This window comes from Bombina bombina, chromosome 4, assembly GCF_027579735.1.
Source record: "Bombina bombina isolate aBomBom1 chromosome 4, aBomBom1.pri, whole genome shotgun sequence".
NCBI lineage: Eukaryota > Metazoa > Chordata > Amphibia > Anura > Bombinatoridae > Bombina > Bombina bombina.
Window position 1 is genome coordinate 995,303,806 of NC_069502.1, and position 21,123 is coordinate 995,324,928.

Below are 21,123 nucleotides of genomic sequence, written 5' to 3' on the forward strand. Positions count from 1 at the left end.
TGCAGTGATAGCGACTGGTATCAGGCTGATGTGTGTGTGTGTGTGTACACTGGATGTATTTTTCTAAGGAATGGAATTGACTCTGAAAATACTGTTAATACTGAAATAATGTATGAGCCTTAACTGCAGTAAAAACGACTGGTAGCAGGCTTATTAATAATAATACATAACTTTCAAATGTATGTTTAAAACGTTTACTGGCTTGTTAATCGTTTTTGTGAGGTACTTGGTGATAAAACTTATTAGGGCATGATTTTTACCACATGGCCATTTTTGTTTTCTGCATAGAAACAGTTTCTGAGCTTCCCCACTGTTGTAATATGAGTGGGAGGGGCCTATTTTAGCGCTTTTTTTGCGCAGTAAAAATTCAGTCACAATCTGTCTACTTCATCCTCCATGATCCAGATCGTCTCTAGAGAGCTCAGGGGTCTTCAAAATCCATTTTGAGGGAGGTAATCAGGCACAGCAGTCCTGTGACAGTGTATTTGACTGTGAGAAAAACGTTAATTATATAATTGTTATCCGTTTTTGGGTACTAAGGGGTTAATCATCCATTTGCTGGTGGGTGCAATCCTTTGCTAACTTAATACATTTACTGTGAAAATTTGATTGCTATAACTATTTTGGTCATTGTTATTTCAACTGTGTCAGTTTTTCTGTGCTTCTTAAGGGCACAGTAACGTTTTTTATATTGCTTGTAAATTAATTTTGAAAAGTATTTCCAAGTTTGCTAGTCTCATTGCTAGTTTGTTTAAACATGTCTAACTCAGATGAATCTCTTTGTTCACTATGTTTAAAGGCCAATGTGGAGCCCAATAGAAATGTGTGTACTAATTGCATTGATGCTACTTTAAATAAAAGTCAATCTTTACATGTAAAGAAATTATCACCAGACGACGAGGGGGAAGTTATGCCGACTAACTCTCCTCACGTGTCAGTACCTTCGCCTCCCGCTCAGGAGGTGCGTGATTTTGTGGCACCAAGTACATCAGGGAGGCCCTTACAAATCACTTTGCAAGACATGGCTACTGTTATGACAGAAGTATTATCTAAGTTGCCAGAATTAAGAGGCAAGCGCGATAGCTCTGGGTTAAGGATAGAGCGCGCGGATGAGATGAGAGCCATGTCAGATACTGCGTCACAGTTTGCAGAACGTGAGGACGGAGAGCTTCATTCTGTGGGTGACGGATCTGATCCAGGGAGACTGGATTCAGAGATTTCCAATTTTAAATTTAAGCTTGAGAACCTCCGCACATTGCTAGGGGAGGTATTAGCGGCTCTGAATGATTGTAACACGGTTGCAATTCCAGAGAAATTATGTAGGTTGGATAGATACTATGCGGTACCGGTGTGTACTGACGTATTTCCTATACCAAAAAGGCTTACAGAGATTATTAGCAAGGAGTGGGATAGACCGGGTGTGCCTTTTACCCCTCCTCCCATATTTAGGAAAATTTTTCCTATTGACGCCACCACACGAGACTTATGGCAGACGGTCCCTAAGGTGGAGGGAGCAGTTTCTACTTTAGCTAAGCGTACCACTATCCCGGTGGAGGATAGTTGTGCCTTTTCAGATCCAATGGATAAAAAATTAGAGGGTTAACTTAAGAAAATGTTTGTTCAACAAGGTTTTATTTTACAGCCCCTCGCATGCATTGCGCCTGTCACTGCTGCGGCAGCATTCTGGTTTGAGTCTCTGGAAGAGGCCATTTGCTCAGCTCCATTGGATGAAATAATCAACAAGCTTAAGACACTAAAGCTAGCTAACGCATTTGTTTCTGATGCCGTTGTGCATTTAACCAAACTTACGGCTAAGAACTCCGGATTCGCCATCCAAGTGCGCAGAGCGCTATGGCTTAAATCCTGGTCAGCTGACGTGACTTCTAAATCTAAATTGCTTAATATTCCTTTCAAAGGGCAGACCTTATTCGGGCCCGGCTTGAAAGAAATTATTGCTGACATTACGGGAGGTAAGGGCCATGCTCTACCTCAGGACAGGGCCAAATCAAAGGCCAAACAGTCTAATTTTCGTGCCTTTTGTAACTTCAAGACAGGAAGGAGCTGTTGCTCGTTACAGACAGGGCTGGAAAGTTAACCAGTCCTGGAACAGGGGCAAGCAGGCCAAGAAACCTGCTGCTGCCCCCAAAACAGCATGAAGAGAGGGCCCCCTATCCGGAAACGGATCTAGTGGGGGGCAGACTTTCTCTCTTCGCCCAGGCTTGGGCAAGAGATTTCCAGGATCCCTGGGCGTTGGAGATCATATCTCAGGGATATCTCCTGGACTTCAAAACTTCTCCTCCACGGGGGAGATTTCATCTTTCAAGGTTATCAGCAAACCAAATAAGGAAAGAGGCGTTTCTACGCTGTGTACAAGACCTCTTACTAATGGGGGTAATCCACCCAGTTCCGCGGACGGAACACGGGCAGGGATTCTATTCAAACCTATTTGTGGTTCCCAAGAAAGAGGGAACCTTCAGGCCAATCTTGGACTTAAAAATCCTAAACAAATTTCTAAGAGTTCCATCATTCAAAATGGAAACTATTCGAACCATCCTTCCCATGATCCAAGAGGGTCAGTACATGACCACAGTGGATCTAAAGGATGCCTACCTTCACATACCGATTCACAAGGACCATTACCGGTATCTGAGATTTGCCTTCCTAGACAGGCATTACCAGTTTGTAGCTCTTCCCTTCGGATTAGCTACGGCTCCAAGAATCTTTACAAAAATTCTAGGATCACTTCTGGCGGTACTAAGACCGCGAGGCATAGCGGTGACTCCGTACCTAGACGACATTCTGATACAAGCGTCAAGTTTTCAAACTACCAAGTCTCATACAGAGATAGTTCTGGCATTTCTGAGGTCGCATGGGTGGAAGGTGAACGTGGAAAAGAGTTCTCTATTACCACTTACAAGAGTTCCCTTTCTAGGGACTCTTATAGATTCTGTAGAGATGAAAATTTACCTGACAGAGGCCAGGTTATTAAAACTTCTAAATGCTTGCCGTGTCCTTCACTCCATTCCACACCCGTCAGTAGCTCAGTGCATGGAAGTAATCGGCTTAATGGTAGCGGCAATGGACATAGTACCATTTGCGCGCCTGCATCTCAGACCGCTGCAATTGTGCATGCTAAGTCAGTGGAACGGGGATTACTCAGATTTGTCCCCCCTACTAAATCTGGATCAAGAGACCAGAGATTCTCTTCTATGGTGGCTTTCTCGGCCACATCTGTCCAAGGGGATGACCTTTCGCAGGCCAGATTGGACGATTGTAACAACAGACGCCAGCCTTCTAGGCTGGGGAGCAGTCTGGAATTCCCTGAAAGCTCAGGGATTATGGACTCAGGAGGAGAAACTCCTCCCAATAAATATTCTGGAGTTAAGAGCAATATTCAATGCTCTCCTAGCTTGGCCTCAGTTAGCAACTCTGAGGTTCATCAGATTTCAGTCGGACAACATCACGACTGTGGCTTACATCAACCATCAAGGGGGAACCAGAAGTTCCCTAGCGATGTTGGAAGTCTCAAAGATAATTCGCTGGGCAGAGTCTCACTCTTGCCACCTGTCAGCGATCTACATCCCAGGCGTGGAGAACTGGGAGGCGGATTTTCTAAGTCGCCAGACTTTTCATCCGGGGGAGTGGGAGCTTTATCCGGAGGTCTTTGCTCAACTGGTTTGTCGTTGGGGCAAACCAGATCTGGATCTCATGGCGTCTCGTCAGAACGCCAAGCTTCCTTGTTACGGATCCAGGTCCAGGGACCCGGGAGCGGTGCTGATAGATGCTTTGACAGCCCCTTGGGTCTTCAACATGGCTTATGTGTTTCCACCATTCCCGATGCTTCCTCGTTTGATTGCCAAGATCAAACAGGAGAGAGCTTCGGTGATTCTGATAGCGCCTGCGTGGCCACGCAGGACCTGGTATGCAGACCTAGTGGACATGTCGTCCTGTCCACCGTGGTCTCTGCCTCTGAGACAGGACCTTCTAATTCAGGGTATTTTCAAACATCCAAATCTAATTTCTCTGAGGCTGACTGCATGGAGATTGAACGCTTGATTCTATCAAAGCGTGGCTTCTCGGAGTCGGTTATTGATATCTTAATACAGGCTAGGAAGCCTGTTACCAGAAAAATTTACCATAAGATATGGCGTAAATATTTACATTGGTGCGAATCCAAGAGTTACTCATGGAGTAAGGTTAGGATTCCTAGGATATTGTCCTTTCTACAAGAGGGTTTAGAAAAGGGCTTATCTACTAGTTCGTTAAAGGGACAGATTTCTGCTCTGTCTATTCTTCTACACAAACGTCTGGCTGAAGTTCCAGACGTTCAGGCTTTCTGTCAGGCTTTAACTATGATTAAGCCTGTGTTTAAGTCTGTTGCTCCGCCGTTGAGCTTAAACTTAGTTCTTAATGTTCTTCAAGGCGTCCCATTTGAACCCCTTCATTCCATTGATATCAAGCTGTTATCTTGGAAAGTTCTGTTTTTGATGGCTATTTCCTCGGCTCGAAGAGTCTCTGAGTTATCTGCCTTACATTGTGATTCTCCTTATCTGATTTTTCATTCAGACAAGGTAGTCCTGCGTACTAAACCTGGGTTCTTACCTAAGGTAGTTACTAACAGGAATATCAATCAAGAGATTGTTGTTCCATCTCTGTGTCCTAACCCTTCTTCAAAGAAGGAACGACTTTTGCATAATCTGGACGTAGTCCGTGCCCTGAAATTCTATTTGCAGGCAACTAAGGATTTTCGTCAAACTTCTTCCCTGTTTGTCGTTTACTCTGGACAGAGGAGAGGTCAAAAGGCTTCGGCTACCTCTCTCTCTTTTTGGCTTCGTAGCATAATACGCTTAGCCTATGAGACTGCTGGACAGCAGCCTCCTGAAAGGATTACAGCTCATTCTACTAGAGCTGTGGCTTCCACCTGGGCCTTTAAAAATGAGGCCTCTGTTGAACAGATTTGCAAGGCTGCGACTTGGTCTTCGCTTCACACTTTTTCAAAATTTTACAAATTTGACACTTTTGCTTCGTCGGAGGCTATTTTTGGGAGAAAGGTACTTCAGGCAGTGGTTCCTTCTGTTTAATGTTCCTGCCTTGTCCCTCCCTTCATCCGTGTACTTTAGCTTTGGTATTGGTATTCCATAAGTAATGGATGACCCGTGGACTGACTACACTTAACAGAAGAAAACATAATTTATGCTTACCTGATAAATTCCTTTCTCCTGTAGTGTAGTCAGTCCACGGCCCGCCCTGTTTTTACGGCAGGTCTAAATTTTAATTAAACTCCAGTCACCACTGTACCCTATGGTTCCTCCTTTCTCGTCTGCTTTGGTCGAATGACTGAGTATGATATGTGAGGGGAGGAGCTATATTGCAGCTCTGCTGGGTAATTCTCTTGCAGTTTCCTGTTAGGAAGAGATATAGTCCATAAGTAATGGATGACCCGTGGACTGACTACACTACAAGAGAAAGGAATTTATCAGGTAAGCATAAATTATGTTTTTAAAGTAGTCAAAAATTAGCAGAGGGCTAGTTAAAAAATGAACAAGATGCACCTGACGCGGTCGCGTTTCACTTATGCGCTTCCTCAGAGGGGTCACTTTTTACACTTAATATACTATGTTTGCCTTCCCCTCTGAGGAAGCGTATAAGTGTCTGTCATGGCTTCGTGGTAGCTAACAAGATTTAAATAATGGTCAGAGTTGTTCTCCCATGGGTTCGTTCCTTTTAGGCCCCTCCTTTTTCTTCTGAGGTGTAGTTCCGAGAATGTTGTATTTTTTGTATTCGGACATTACCAATATTTTTGGACTGTGTCCATTACCACGGAGTGGGGGTTAAGGGTATCTGACTGCCTTGTGGAGTCTTGACCGTGTACTGCCAGTTGATGCAAATTTTGTTGACCTAAGGGATATTTACCCTGCCTAAGTAGCTGAAGGCTTGGAGTTTGACTTCCTTTGTGGCAGCTTTTTAACCTGGTTTCCTGCCTTTGGTGGGGGGTTCACTGTTATCCTCCCTCCACTGGTTTCATATATTGCTGGTGTTGGATGTTCTTTAAGGTCCGGATCTTTTCCTGGATGAGAGTAGTCGTCGATATTTTTCTGCATTCTCTGTGCAAGTCTCCCATGATGGCTTAGGGTCAGCTTTGCTGCCTTGAGGCTGGAATGCAGAGGTGACTGTGTGGTTTCTCAAGTTAGCCTTTTGTTTTGATGGGTTAATTAGTTTTATATCCTGGCTGCGGGCTCCGAATTCTTCGGTTTTATATAGGTTTCTTACCTGTGTTTGACTAGTTTAGCGGTAGTGTCTGCTAGACTATGGTACAGTGGAGGAGCTTATGGCTTCCTTGAAGCACCATAAGTCATGTGTTGTTATATCAGGGATCTGATACTTTCTCGTGATCGCCTTTTCATAAGTGTGGAGTTGATCTTGGTCCTTGTCCTTCCAGGGAGTTCATTTTCCTGGGCGGTTATCTTTAGCAACCTTGATTTCGCTTTAGTAGTTTTGAGGTTGTTTTCCTTAGTTGTGGTCCTTTAAATCTCTTATGGGTCCTCTGTTTTCCCCCTCGGAGGTAGGTGAAGGTTATTTTCCTTCGGTTGGGGGTTAGTTACGTATGAGTAGAAAACCTGAAGGACTTAGCTCCTCGGGGGCTTTTTGTGCTCAATGGATTCTAGGACTTCTGAGTGGTCTCTAACATGGCCTTCTAGGTTGTTTAACTGATGGGCAGTTACTTGGTTCTTTCAGGTTTTTACCCCCTTGTTTCTAAGCGTTACAGTTTTTTATCGGGTGTTGTGTAATTTCAGGCTGTGGTGCCCTTCGAAAAGGGGCCGCCTTCTGTACCCGCCCTTGGTTTGCATTCAGTGTCCTCTATAGCCTGGGTATTGTTTTACCAAAGTAATGAATGCAGCTGTGGACTCTTCCCATTTAAGAAGAAAAACTTAAATTATGCTTACCTGATAATTTTCTTCTAACGGGAAGAGTCCACAGCTCCCCACCCGCGTTTAATCTATGGTGCGGCTGTATTTTAGTTTTTATTCTTCTGGCACCTTTTTCACCCTAATATTTCTCCTACTGTTCCTTGTTCCCTTGGCAGAATGACTGGGGGATGAGGGACGTGGGGGAGATATTTAAGCCTTTGGCTGGGGTGTCTTTGCATGAAAGCCAAAATAAAATTTGTGATTAAGATAGAGAATGCAATTTCAATTCACTTCTTTTATCAAATTTACTATGTTCTCTTGTTATCCTTGGTTTAAAAGCATACCAAGGTAGGCTCAGTGTAGGAATGCACTACTGTGATCTAGCTTGTGATTGGTGGTTACACACATTTGTTTGTTTTCATTGGCTGACCAGATATGTTTAGCTAGGTCCCAATAGTGCATTGCTGCTCTAGCGCTGAAATGAACTTGCAGGGATGAAACGCATATTGTAGTTAAATGAAAGTAACTGGGCAATAATAAAATACTTATCAGGGAGTTTTTTTGTTACATTTACATGTCTTTTTTTAATGCTTTGAATCTTTAGCACGGCTTAATTTTGTTCAGTGAAATTCACATTTATATACATAAATGTAATGAAACGTGTATTTTTTGTTTTCAGTCCATCGCCTCAGCAGATATGGATTTGAACCAAATTGAAGCTTTTCTAACTGCTCAGACTAAAAAGCAGAAAGGAATCACAACAGAGCAGGCTGCAGCTATAGCTAAGTTCTGGAAGAACCACAAGACAAAGATTCGGGAAAGTATGATAAGTAACAGCAGATGGCAAAACACTCTAAAGAGCATGAACTGGAGAATAGATCTAAAGTCACAGTCCAAGCATACAGATCAAGTAAACACTCCTGTTGCTATAGTAGAGATGGAGATTGGAAAACATAACAAGGTAAGATACAGCTGCAGTTATCTCTTGCAAAGAACATGTTTTCCTTTTGGCACAATCTGTGACCCATTGCACACATCTAGCTTTTTTATTTCCTGCAGGTGAATAAGTAATACAAAAGTATCTAGAACAAAGGCGTTAGACCTCGGGTGTTTATTTGCCTTCCAATCTGGACCCTTGTGTTGACAGAATAAGGAGTACAATATTTATACGCTGCACTATTTTGTTAAAGGGATATTAAATTCAAAATGCCACTATACATTTTGTGATTTATTTTGATTGCTTTTGATGTAAAACACCTCTGAAAACTATATTTGTTCTGTTCATGCACTCAACCCCTACAATGTGAATGATGACATATTATCCTTGCTGGCATTATTGCTAAAACTCAGAGACTCCTATTGTGGTATAATGTGCCCCTGTAGGCTGTCTACCTGATACTTAGCTCCGCCCACTAGTCATAGCCTGACTCTGTGAACCTCATTCACTGGAGTTTATACATCAGATTTAGAACCACAGCAATGAGCAGTTTTCTTCGGGGGCTGCAGGCTCTCTTTGATTGGCTGATCACGAGGCCCTCGATCCTCACAGGCATAAGCTGATGGGTGAAATGTATGCAAATCACCACGTATGTGTGTGATAATGTCACACAGAATGCCAGAGGCCCTTCCTCATTGTCAGGTGTGTAGGGGGGCTATTATGGAACTCATATCTCAATACTTGCATCAGTCACTAGGACATGAAACCCCTTGTTTGAAACCAAGGTCTCTTCCCTTTAAAATGTGGGGTTTCATTCATACCTGTAAGATGTAGTTGATTTCTGTAATACTGGTGATCACCCGCTGCAGCAGGTTAAACTGCTGTTTAAACTGAGGGGAAGTGTTGTCCAAACAGCCCTATCCCACTTCCCTTGCCTTTGACCTAGAGGGCCAAGTGATGCCTAATTTGAAAGAAGGTCTTCAACCCCTAGGATCATGGTCATCACCTACCTTACTGGCCACCAGTGAGTTTTAGTGTGGATTTGGAGGTGGCTCCTACAACACATAATTTACAAGGAATGCAGTTTATAGGGAATTACATCTTGAGTTTAATTTCATTTGAAAGTGAGACCATGATAGTAGTATAACCATACTATTTTAATTTTAAAATGTAGCCTTCCAGCAGAAGAGGGGAATCGGTAATCTCATCAGGAGTTTGAGGTGTGCTTTATATTGTCATTTAGTTTTCCATTCCATAGAAGCAAAGCCAAGTGAAAAATAAATAAGGAATATAAGCAAATGATATCCAAGAACCATTACATTGTCTTTTTTTCTAAACATAAAGCCACAGACACATAACTATAACAATTTCCTCTGTAACAAATAAACAATATGTCCGTCTGGCCCTGGCACACAGCTGCCCAGTGTGTATTATTTGTTCAGGAAGTATTATTACATCCTGGCATATGGCACAGAAGCAGCTGCTTGCTAGATGCACAGTGTTTAGCTTTAGTTATTTAGTTGCCATAAGAGTTCCGATTTATTATTATTATCAGTTATTTGTAGAGAGCCAACAGATTATTTATTCACTTTTTTTTTTTTTTTTTACAAATTAAAGCTACTTATAGGTGTTCAAAAGAGATCAGCAGCGCAATGAACATGGTAAACGCACAAAGTGGTTGTGATACTAGAATCCGCCTTTTAATAAGCTTTTATCGTTTCCTACCTCTGGCTCCTTATTCTTTTACTATGGGTACCACTAGCTTTAGGCCTTTATATTCTACAATTAAATAATATATTAGAATTGTTTTATGGCTTTTTCGGTTAGTTTTGTTAGGGTTTTAATGTAAAGTGCCAGTAAACGCTTTATTTTATCCAATATTGAGCTTGATTTGCTATGTGATGACATCATCAATGATGTCATTGATTACACAACATCAACAACCTCAACTGTAGTTTAAACATATTACAGCATTTTGTTTTTTGTACTTTTATGTACCTTTAAGTTCCAACATGCTTGTTTTTATTTCATTGAGTATATAAACTAGTATATTACCCATGTATACACGTGAATATATCATTTTAGTATTTCAGTTCACACATCTTACAAAGTATCTATTTATTTATAATCAGCCGTGTAAACATTTGTAGATATTTATATATTGACCATTTTTTTTATCTCCCTTGTATTTGTTTTTCTACTTTTTGTTTCAAATTAAAAAAAAAATGTCACATTTTAAGTTTGAACTCTCTATCCATTTGCTATATTCTATTCTAACTGTGGCCAGAAAAACTTTTAGTTCTGTATCTTTTTACCTTGACATTGCAGATGCCCATATAGCCAAAAACACAAGTTTGGAATTACCTGTACAAATCTTTTGTTTAGGGGAGAATTACCTAGACTGACCTTTATATGTGAGCAAGTGCAGACTTCAGAGGCTTATGTTACATGGATACAGTGCATTAGTTCATTTATGTGTGGGCTTAAAGAATAATTAAGCAGTGAAGACAAAAGGCTTTTAAAATCATATATCTGGGCTATAACAAATGTCATAGCTTTTAAAACATTTTTTAATGCAGGCCATTTACAGTGTAGTGTTGAGTTGTTTTCTATAAACTATAGATATGTTTGTCTCTTTAAGCCATTGAATGAAAAGCAGAGGAAAAAAACAGTTTTGCAATAAGGGGAATATCAGGACCAGATCTTAAAGGGACAGTAAACACTTTAAGATTAAACTGTAAAATTGTTAGAGACAATCTAGTAAAGATTCAACTTTCATGATTCAGAAATGGCATTCTATTTTAAACAACTTTCCAATTTACTTTTATCATCAAATTGTATTTGTTCTTTTGGTATTCTTTGTTGAAAGCTAAACCTAGGTAGGCTCATATGCTAATTTATAAGTCCTTAAAGGGACATTAAACACTAAATACATACTAGATAGAATGATACATTCAAAGAAAAGATTAGTCCATGAGTAACATGTAGATGTATTTTTTAAAGTTTCATTAGTTGCTTAAAAAGTGACAAAATAAGTGTAAAGTCTTAGTGTCTATAAAACACTGGGAGCTGCCATGTTGTAACTTGTGTTACCTTCTCTGCTGTGGCCAATTAGGGTCAGTTATAAATAGGTCACTAGAGTGTGCAGCCAATGGCTGTGCTGGATTTAACAGTATTCTGCACTTCCATTTCTAACAGGAACTGAAAAGCTTACAATTTCAGAATGGAATTACAGGCAAAGAGGACAAAATAAATAATGAAAGTATATTGCAGAGCTTTTTTATATATACAATTTATCATTTTATGTTACCATCTCAAAGTGTTTAATGTCCCTTTAACCCCTTAATGACCACAGCACTTTTCCATTTTTTGTCCGTTTGGGACCAAGGCTATTTTTACATTTCTGCGGTGTTTGTGTTTAGCTGTAATTTTCCTCTTACTCATTTACTGTACCCACACATATTATATACCGTTTTTCTCGCCATTAAATGGACTTTCTAAAAATACCATTATTTTCATCATATCTTATCATTTACTATAAAAAAAATTATAAAATATGAGGAAAAAATGGAAAAAAACACACTTTTTCTAACTTTGACCCCCAAAATTTGTTACACATCTACAACCACCAAAAAACACCCATGCTAAATAGTTTCTAAATTTTGTCCTGAGTTTAGAAATACCCAATGTTTACATCTTCTTTGCTTTTTTTGTAAGTTATAGGGCCATAAATACAAATAGCACTTTGCTATTTCCAAACCATTATTTTTCAAAATTAGCGCTAGTTACATTAGAACACTGATATCTTTCAGGAATCTCTGAATATCCATTGACATGTGTATATTTTTTTTTAGAAGACATCCCAAAGTATTGATCTAGGCCCATTTTGGTATATTTCATGCCACTATTTCACCGCCAAATGCGATTAAATACAAAAAATTGTTCACTTTTTCACAAATTTTTTCACAAACTTTTGGTTTCTCACTGAAATTATTTACAAACAGCTTGTGCAATTATGGCTTAAATTATTGTAAATTATTCTCTGGGATCCCCTTTGTTCAGAAATAGCAGACATATATGGCTTTGGCGTTGCTTTTTGGTAATTAGAAGGCTGCTAAATGCCACTGCGCACTACACGTGTATTATGCCCAGCAGTGAAGGGGTTAATTAGGGAGCATGTAGAGAGCTTTTAGGGGTAATTTTAGCTTTAGTGTAGTGTAGTAGACAACCCAAAGTATTGATCTAGGCCAATTTTGGTATATTTCATGCCACCATTTCACCGCCAAATGCGATCAAATTAAAAAAAACTTTAAATTTTTCACAATTTTAGGTTTCTCACTGAAATCATTTACAAACAGCTTGTGCAATTATGGCACAAATGGTTGTAAATGCTTCTCTAGGATCCCCTTTATTCAGAAATAGCAGACATATATGGCTTTGACGTTGCTTTGTGGTAATAAGAAGGCCGCCAAATGCCGCTGCGCATCACACGTGTATTATGGCTAGCAGTGATGGGGTTAATTATGTAGCTTGTAGGGAGCTTGCAGGGTTAATTTTAGCTTTAGTGTAGAGCTCAGCCTCCCACCTAAAACATCAGACCCCCTGATCCCTCCCAAACAGCTCTCTTCCCTCCCCCACCCCACAATTATCCCCGCCATCTTAAGTAATGGCAGAAACTCTGCAAGTACTAAAATAAAAGCTATATTTGGTCTTGTTTTTTTTTTTTTGGCATATTTACATATGCTGCTGTGTAGGATCCCCCCTTAGCCCCCAACCTCACTGATCCCCCACCAAACAGCTTTCTAACCCTCCCCCTCTGCCTTAATGGGCGCCATCTTGGGTACTGGCAGCTGTCTGCCAGTACCCAGTTTAGTAACAAAAAGTATGTTTTTTTTGTTTTTTTTTCCCTTTTCTGTAGTGTAGCTTCCCCCCCCCCCCCAAGACCAACCCCCCACCCCTTCAGGAACCCTTATAAAAAAATAATAATGATCATCTATTTGTTTTTTTTAACACTTTTCTTAACTTTTTTTTCTGCAGTGTAGCGGTACCCTCCTGCTCCCACCCCGTGCACGCGCCCGCCCGCCGCCCCCCGTGCACGCGCGCCCCCGTCTGTCCTGCCCCCGATCCCGCCCCCCTCCACTCCACTCGGCACATCGATGGCCGCCCACCCGCCTCCCAGACTTGCTCCCACCCACCAACGATACCGGCCACCGATGTCCGGTGCAGAGAGGGCCACAGAGTGGCTCTCTCTGCATCGGATGGCCAAGGGGGGTTATTGCAGGATGCCTCGATATCGAGGCATCACTGCAATAACCAGAAAGCAGCTGGAAGCGAGCAGGATCGCTTCCAGCTGCTTTCCAGACCAAGGACGTACGCCACACGTCCTCGGTCATTAACTGTATTTTTTTTTGAGGACGTGTGGCGTACGTCCTTGGTCGTTAAGGGGTTAAATGCCGCCACTTATCTCAGTTCATGCCATTATAAATAGCATTGTGCTCACTTATGTGGAGTTATTTATGAGTCAGCACTGTTTGGCTAAAATGCAGGTCTGTTAAAAGAACTGAAATAAGGGGGCAGTCTGCAGAGGCTTAGATACAAGGTAATCACAGGGGGTAAAAAGTATATTTATATAACTGTGTTGGTTATGCAAAACTGGGGAATGGGTAATAAAGGGATTATCTATCTTTTTAAACAATAAAAAATCTGGAGAAGAAATAAAAAATAAATCAAAATAAACCAAAAGCAAAAAAAACTATTTATTTTCTTGCATAATGAGCACTTAGCAATTCTCAGTGTAGCCCTGTGCCCCCAGTGTGATAGGGAAGCTGACATCTTTGAAACTTAGGTTACATTGTGACTGATCTAGGCATGAGCAAGTCTGACTCCATGTTATCTAGTCTATTCACTTAGCTGAGCACATATGTAAGCCAATGAAAGGATGCATAAATGTGCAGTCACCAATCAGCAGCTAGCTCTCTGTCTGAATCATGATAAAAGAAAAAGATTGTGTTTCATGTCCCTTTAATAGTTACCAACATAGAATTAGGCTAAGATAAACCTTCCTGCAGATTCCCCTCCTCTTGTAAGGCTGTGACAGAAAGTAAAGGACACTGCACAAATGTAGGGGAAAAGAAATAAAAGGAAAAATCCATTTAAATAGGTGAATAAAACATTTTGCCGTTATTTCTATTAAGTATATAACACAGCTTAGTGCTTTTTTATTATATGAATGAAACAGACTGTTTAACACCCTTTTAAGCATTTTCTGATTATGAAAATTGCAAGTGCACATAGCAGGCTTCACAAGCCTAACCCTGCCATATACATATCCCTAATTGGCCTCAGCAGAGATTATCTGATAATAAAATACAAAATATTGGTTACAATCATATAAAAAAAATGATAGTGGCTAGCCTTGCCTACTTCAGTAACAAGTACCAATTGGCTTCCCCAGCTTACTTAAAGGGAAAGTCTACACCAGAATTTGTATTGTTTAAAAAGATAGATAATCCCTTTATTACCCATTGCCCAGTTTGGCATAACCAACACAGTTATATTAATACACATTTTACCTCTGTGATTACCTTGTACCTGCAAACTGCCCCCTTATTTCAGTTCTTTTGACCGACTTGCATTTTAGCCAATCAGTGCTGGCTCCTTGGTAACTTCATATGCGTGAGCACAATGTTATCTATATGACACACATGAACTAATGCCTTCTAGTGGTGAAAACTGTCAAAATGCATCCAGAAAAGTGGCGTCCTTCAAGTTCTAAGAAATTAACATATGAGTTTCCTAGGTTAAACTTTCAGCTAAGAATACCAAGCTAAGAATACCAAGAGAACAAAGCAAAATTGGTGATAAAAGTAAATTGGAAAGTTGTTTAAAATGACATGGCCTGAATCATGAAAGTTTATTTTGGACTAGACTGTCCCTTTAAGGCAAGTGGTGGTGAGGTTTGGAAAAACCATTGTAGAAAACAAGGTGCTAATCTATTCTAACAGTATTCATACTCTGCTATGTTAATCTGTTACCAGGCAAATTAAAAATCTTGTAATTACAGGATCCCTTTGGGATTTATAAGACAGTAGCAAAGTTCCCAGTAATGCTAAAAAAACTAAAATCTGTGTATGCGAAATCTAATTGAAATTAATATGTTTGCAAATGTAATTGAACGCTGAATGTAGTAACACTGTGCCAATATATACTTTTAGAAAGGTTTACAGCGCTTCACTTTACAGCGTTTCGCTAATACAGTGCTTTGTGGAGCTGAAGTTCATCCTCCAGTGATTTTGAAACAGTGCTGTAATCATTGTGAGACTGCGAGAGAAGTGACTGGCACCATTTTGTTATGCACAGTTCACTCTGTTTACAGCATTACAGTGCAATCTGTGTCTCAGTGCTATAGTCTGGCAAATTTTACTACAGTAATTGTCACTATTTTACAGGTACAGTATTTATTGAATACTAATTGAATACTGTGCTGTGCTAGTGTTAAACTAAACCTAGCACTATTGCACCCCTAATATATGTTAGTTCAAACATGATTTCAAGTTTTTAAACACACTGGCAAGTGAAAAGAAAGCTAAAACTGCCTTGTTTCACTTTAAGGCGGTTTTCACTTTACAGCGGGGCTCCGGTCCCTAACCCGCTGTATGAGCGGGGTATACCTGTACTTAAATTTGAGAGTGCAGTCAATTTCCGTGTGTGTGTGTTTTGTGTGTGTATGTATATGTATGTTTGTGTGTGTGTATATATACAGGTGGCCCTCGGTTTACAACGGTTCAATTTACACCGTTTCAGAATAACAACCTTTTTTTCCAGTCATGTGACTGCTATTGAGAAGCAGTGCATTGATTAAAATAGCCAGTAGGTGGAGCTGTCCGCTTGTGTTGCAGCAAAGCCAAGCAAGCTGAAATTAATCAGTTTAACCAGACCTGAGCTATCGAGCAGATTTCAAAGGAACAAGATCTTCCTGTCTATAAATTAGTCCAGATTGGAATGCATAGAAAGAACTGTTTGCAGAAAAATGCAAGTGAAGTCTGTGTTGTATGATTATTGTATTAGGTTTATAATGCTGTTTAGCAAACGTTTCTGTTTATTTAACTTACTTTATTTATATATTCTGTGTTGTGTGATTATTTTATTAGGTTTATAATGCTGTTTAGCATTTAAAGTCTTCATTTCAAAGCTTTAAAAATAATGCATTAGGTGTTACTTATGACAAGTTTGAGAGGGGCCTGGAACCTAACTCCCTCACTTCCCATTGACTTACATTATAAACTGTGTTTCAATTTACAACGGATTCGATTTACAACCATTCCTTCTGGAACCTAACCCCGGCGTAAACTGAGGGCTACCTGTATATATATATATATATATATATATATATATATATATATATATATATATATATTTATATTTATACAAACACATCTATCTATATATGTATGTTGTTATATAATATAATATTTATAATATATGTGTGTGTGATTTCCACAGAATATTTTGCCAGCCGGGTGGCATTATGAAGTAACTGGGTGGGGCAGTGTAATATTTTCTTATATAATTTTTTGCTATGCAAAGCACAAATTAATTGCATAATTTAAAGAGACAGTCTATTCAAAATTAAACTTTCATGATTCAGATAGGGCATGCAATTTAAAACAACTTTCCAATTCACTTTTATCATCAAATTTGATTTGTCCTCTTGGTATTCTTAGTTGAAAGCTAATGCTAATTTCTAAAACCTTGAAGGCTGTCTCTTATTTCAATGCATTTGACCGTTTTAACAGCTAGAGGGCATTAGTTCATGTGTGCTCACACCCCTGGAGTTACTTATGAGAGGGCACTGATTGGCTAAAATGCAAGTCTGTCAAAATAACTGAAATATGGGGGCAGTCTGCAGAGGCTTAGAAAGAAGGTTATCACAGAGGTAAAAAATATATTAATATAATTTGGTTGGTTATGCAAAACTGTGGAATGGGTAATAAAGTGATTATCTTTTTAAACTAAAAATTCTGGAGTAGACTGTCCCTTTAACACAAATGTATTTAATAATAATTTGTGCAATAAAAATTGAACATTTTTAATATTAACAATTTTTTTGTCAGTGGGTTCAGTTTAAATGTTCAATATATATTAATTACAATGCATTAATGTCAGTGGTGGGGTTCATCAGTGTCAGTGGGTTTACTTGATTTGCTTACCTGCAGTCCGGTCGGCTCCTCGTCACTCTGTCCTCCCACTGAACTACCTACATGCGTTCATGTACAATGGCACTCTGACAGGCCCGTCGCTTGACACATCTGAAATAACGAACGTGCGAACAGCAGGGTATTAGTGGTCATGTTCATGGCCCACCAGCAGGGCCGCTGTGGCCTAGCTGCTGAGAAACAGGGCCTTAGAGGGAATACAGGATTAGAGCTTAGCTGATAAGACACTTTCCAGTTTAATTAACAGTCGTATGCGTAAGAAGGCAGCTGCTCAGCGCATTCAGCTCTTTTCTGAGCCGGGTTTCTTGTTGGGAAAGTACAGCTCACTAAGATCTGGATTTGCACAGATTTTAGTGTGTTAGGATTTCAGAAGATGAAATCCGGCTCCTTCTTTAACTTATAATAGTTGATAGATTGAGTATTTATCACCCCCATCTGGCAGAGATGGGGGTGATAAATACATCAAAGGAACAGAATACCTGGGCTGAATATATCTCCTTCAGATTTTTGAAAACTTTTATTTAAATAAATTATTGGATTAGATGAGTTTTCTGTAATTTCTTTGTTGACAAAAACGTTATCACTATAGATTCCATTTATCAAGATGCAGTCTTTACACTATTTATTTTCTTCCTAACGTCTCTGCCATCTCAGAGCTGGTGGTCTTGAACATCCTGGACTAATTTTTCCTGCTTACCTGGCAAGCCTTGTGGTTACGAATACATCAGACAGAGGATGCTGCATCGCTCACCAGCATGGGAACCTTGGCCGCTTTCCATATGATGGATAGGGGCCTATTGTGCCTGTTCCTGCATATCTCTTTACAACAAGACCCCTAAAGACTCTAATGTTCAGGGATGCATACAACCTACACTAACCTTTCCTAACCCAAGTTCCTTTCCTCCTTTGCTATCCCCTTGAACCCCCTTAGCAGGTAAGCCTAAGAGCTCAGCTGTTTGTAGATCACCTTCATAAGAGCTGACTACAATAGTGCAACTCTAGGCAGGGCCATCTACCCATTTGATCCCTATAAATGTTACCTTGTATACCGCCTATGTTTATAGCTCTGCAGAATCTGTTGGCGCTCTACAAATAACTTATAATAATAGTAATAACAAGACTACAAGTCTCATTTCCCTCAGTCACAAACTGTTATATGCAGGATCTGACTAATGTATAATATTGTGTAATGCCATGTCAGACATTTAGACATTGCCAGGGAACACAGGCTCTTGTATTGAATGCAAACTGTTCTACACAATCAGATTACTCAAGGACCAAATCCTAGACAGATACAACAAATGTTATCTGATTTAGATTGATGAACATTTTGATTAGATTGAAATAAGTTGAGTCATGCAAGTCACATAGAAAAATATGGCAGGCAAGAATGAAAGCAGACAATAGCATATGACCTCACACTAGCATGCAGTGCCTCCTCAGTAGGCAGCAGTTGTCAAATAACTCAGATTAATTTCGTAGGACTTATCAGTGAGGTGCAGCCCATCCCTGTAGGCACATCTGGCAGGAAGGATTTCACATCTGGTGTCTGCCATCACTCTTTTGGGAGATATTCCTCAGGATTATAATAACTGAAAAGAAGCAAAGTAGACACAGCGCCACTTTTAATTGTTGCAATTTAGACACAGACAGGGTTTGCCACTCCCCATACATATAATTCAATGAATAAGTTCATCCAGAAAAAAGTAATAAAAAGGACCTTTATTTATCCATCTGGGTCCAAATTATCAATGTTTCAAGCCCACACTAGGTCCTTAATCATGCTACTTATTTATTAAATGATATGTATCATGATCATATTAAACATAGAGAAGCTCTCATCCAGTGACTCAGTAGCTTGTTCTATGGCAAGTCACAATATTGTGCTTTGTCCTATACTCAGTAGAGAGGACAAAAAGCAAAAACTGTAACCTAGGTTTTCAAACAGCTATTTGATTTTCAGCATTTGTAGATTACAGAATTTGCCTTTGGGCCTCTTTAGTTGGGTAAGCACAATTCATATACAAATGCTTAATGTCTTTTTTCTGTTTTCTTCTGTTTAGGAAATTATATTGTAGTTTTTTTTTAACGTGTTAAATCTAAAATTACTTATTAAAAATGTTGTGTGGTGGTTTTAATGTATCCATGCTGAATAAATAAACACTTTATCATCTAAATTCTAGACATATGCGACTGTGAACCAATAGACTGCCCAAGTTGTAACCAAACCACCAAGGGAGCAATTATGACTTCAGTATCAGCTGTGCACATTAATTTCCTGCATGTTTAAAGGGTTATTCTACCCCTAATCCCTTTATTACCCATTCCCCAGTTTTGCAGAACCAACACTGTTCTATTAATATACTTTTTACCAACACTGTTCTATTAATATACTTTTTACCTCTGTGATTACCTTGTATCTAAACCTCTGCAGACTCCTTATTACAGTTCTTTTGACAGACTTGCATTTTAGCCAATCAGTGCCGACTTATAAATAACTCTATGGGAGTGAGCACAAGGACACGCATGAACTATCGCTGTCTAGCTGTGAAAAACTGTCAAATGCACTGAGATAAGAGGCGGCCTTAATGGGCTTAGAAATTTGAATATGAGCCTGCTAGGTTTAGCTTTCAACAAATAAGAACAAAGGAAATTTGATGATATAAGTAAACTGGAAAGTTGTTAAAAATTGAATGCCCTATCTGAAGTAGGGTTTTACCGATACTACTATTGGTATCAGCGCCAATACCAAGTATTTGCATGAGTACTTGTACTTGTGCAAATGCACCAATACTTAAACAGAGACCTCCACTTTCTACCCATATGCCATCTTGTGGTGTTTTTTCAAACTGCATTTTCCCATTTCATTTTAAGCTGTGGAGACTAAACTAAAAATTGTTCACTTCTGTTCTGCCAATAGCTGTTATTTGTATTATTGTAGGAGAGATCACTGTAGTTAATAAACTGAGATTTCTAGCTAAAATGGCCCAAAAATATCGTTCTTTCATGTAAGTGGCAAGAGTCCATGAGCTAATGTCGTATGGGATATACATTCCTAATAGGAGGGGGCAAAGTTTCCCAAACCTCAAAATGCCTATAAATACACCTCCCACCTCACACATACTTCAGTTTTACAAACTTTGCCTCCCAGTGGAGGTGGTGAAGCAAGATGTGCTTGATTTCCTTCTGTGAAAAGCGCTTCTAAGCATTTTGAAGCTCAATTCCTCTCAGAGTACAGAGTTTGTCAGAGGGATGTGAAGGGACTATTGCCTGTTGATTAAGTGGTTTCACCCATGGGAAATCCTTTCAAAGGCTCTCTGTAATCGTGCAGTAGTGTGGAAAGTGAAAGACTGTTCAGCTTAGAGTCAAACGTCCTTACTGATAGCAGAAACAGACTTATAGCTGAACATGCAGAGATGCTTCTGTTCCTTAAAAAGAACTTGTCACTAACTTTCGAAAAATTATTCTAATTGCTAGATTGCCTGTTATACTGCTGGTTCTGATCTTGCACAATTATGTTCCAAGCATACTGCACTCTGAGGAAAATCCTTAGTTAGCTTATATAATTGCAGGAAGAGTGTTCATAGGAAAAATCAAGTTAATTCCTATGAACACTCATTTTACAATTATATGGCTAGATTTAGATTAAATTTGATTGGTAAGCTTTACCAATGCTCTGTTCACATTTCCAACTCCATAGACTTTAATGTAATCTAGCCGTTAGTGTTGTTCACTATGATTAAACAGTGCACTGTTATGTTTTTTACTATATTGCACTTTTGGTTGGTTGTGATTTTACACTGCTGATTTGCATTCTCAATTCCTTGGATATCTTTATATATCCCTTTCCTGTTTTATACAGTTCAACTACCTTTTCCCGCAGATCATTTGACAATTCTTTTGCTTTCCCCATGACTCAGAATCCAGAATCGTCAGTGCAGCTCTGGATGAAAGATGCAAGGGTATGTCAGGAGTCCAGAAACTCATTGACCTTTTATACACACACACTAATTACAAGAAAACAGTTCACAGGTGAGGATGGTTACCTTTAATAGACATTCAA

The 21,123-nt window shown here is 39.5% G+C and overlaps 1 protein-coding gene across 1 annotated transcript in view; it reads left to right on the plus strand.

Moving 5' to 3' along the window:
• The window catches only part of COMMD1 (copper metabolism domain containing 1), a 602,893-nt gene that overhangs the window by 237,437 nt on the left and 344,333 nt on the right, over nucleotides 1-21,123 (plus strand). Inside the window, exon 2 of the mRNA XM_053712054.1 lies at nucleotides 7,588-7,869. Coding sequence (XP_053568029.1) covers nucleotides 7,588-7,869 — 282 coding nt within the window. The remainder of the gene's footprint in view (nucleotides 1-7,587; nucleotides 7,870-21,123) is intronic.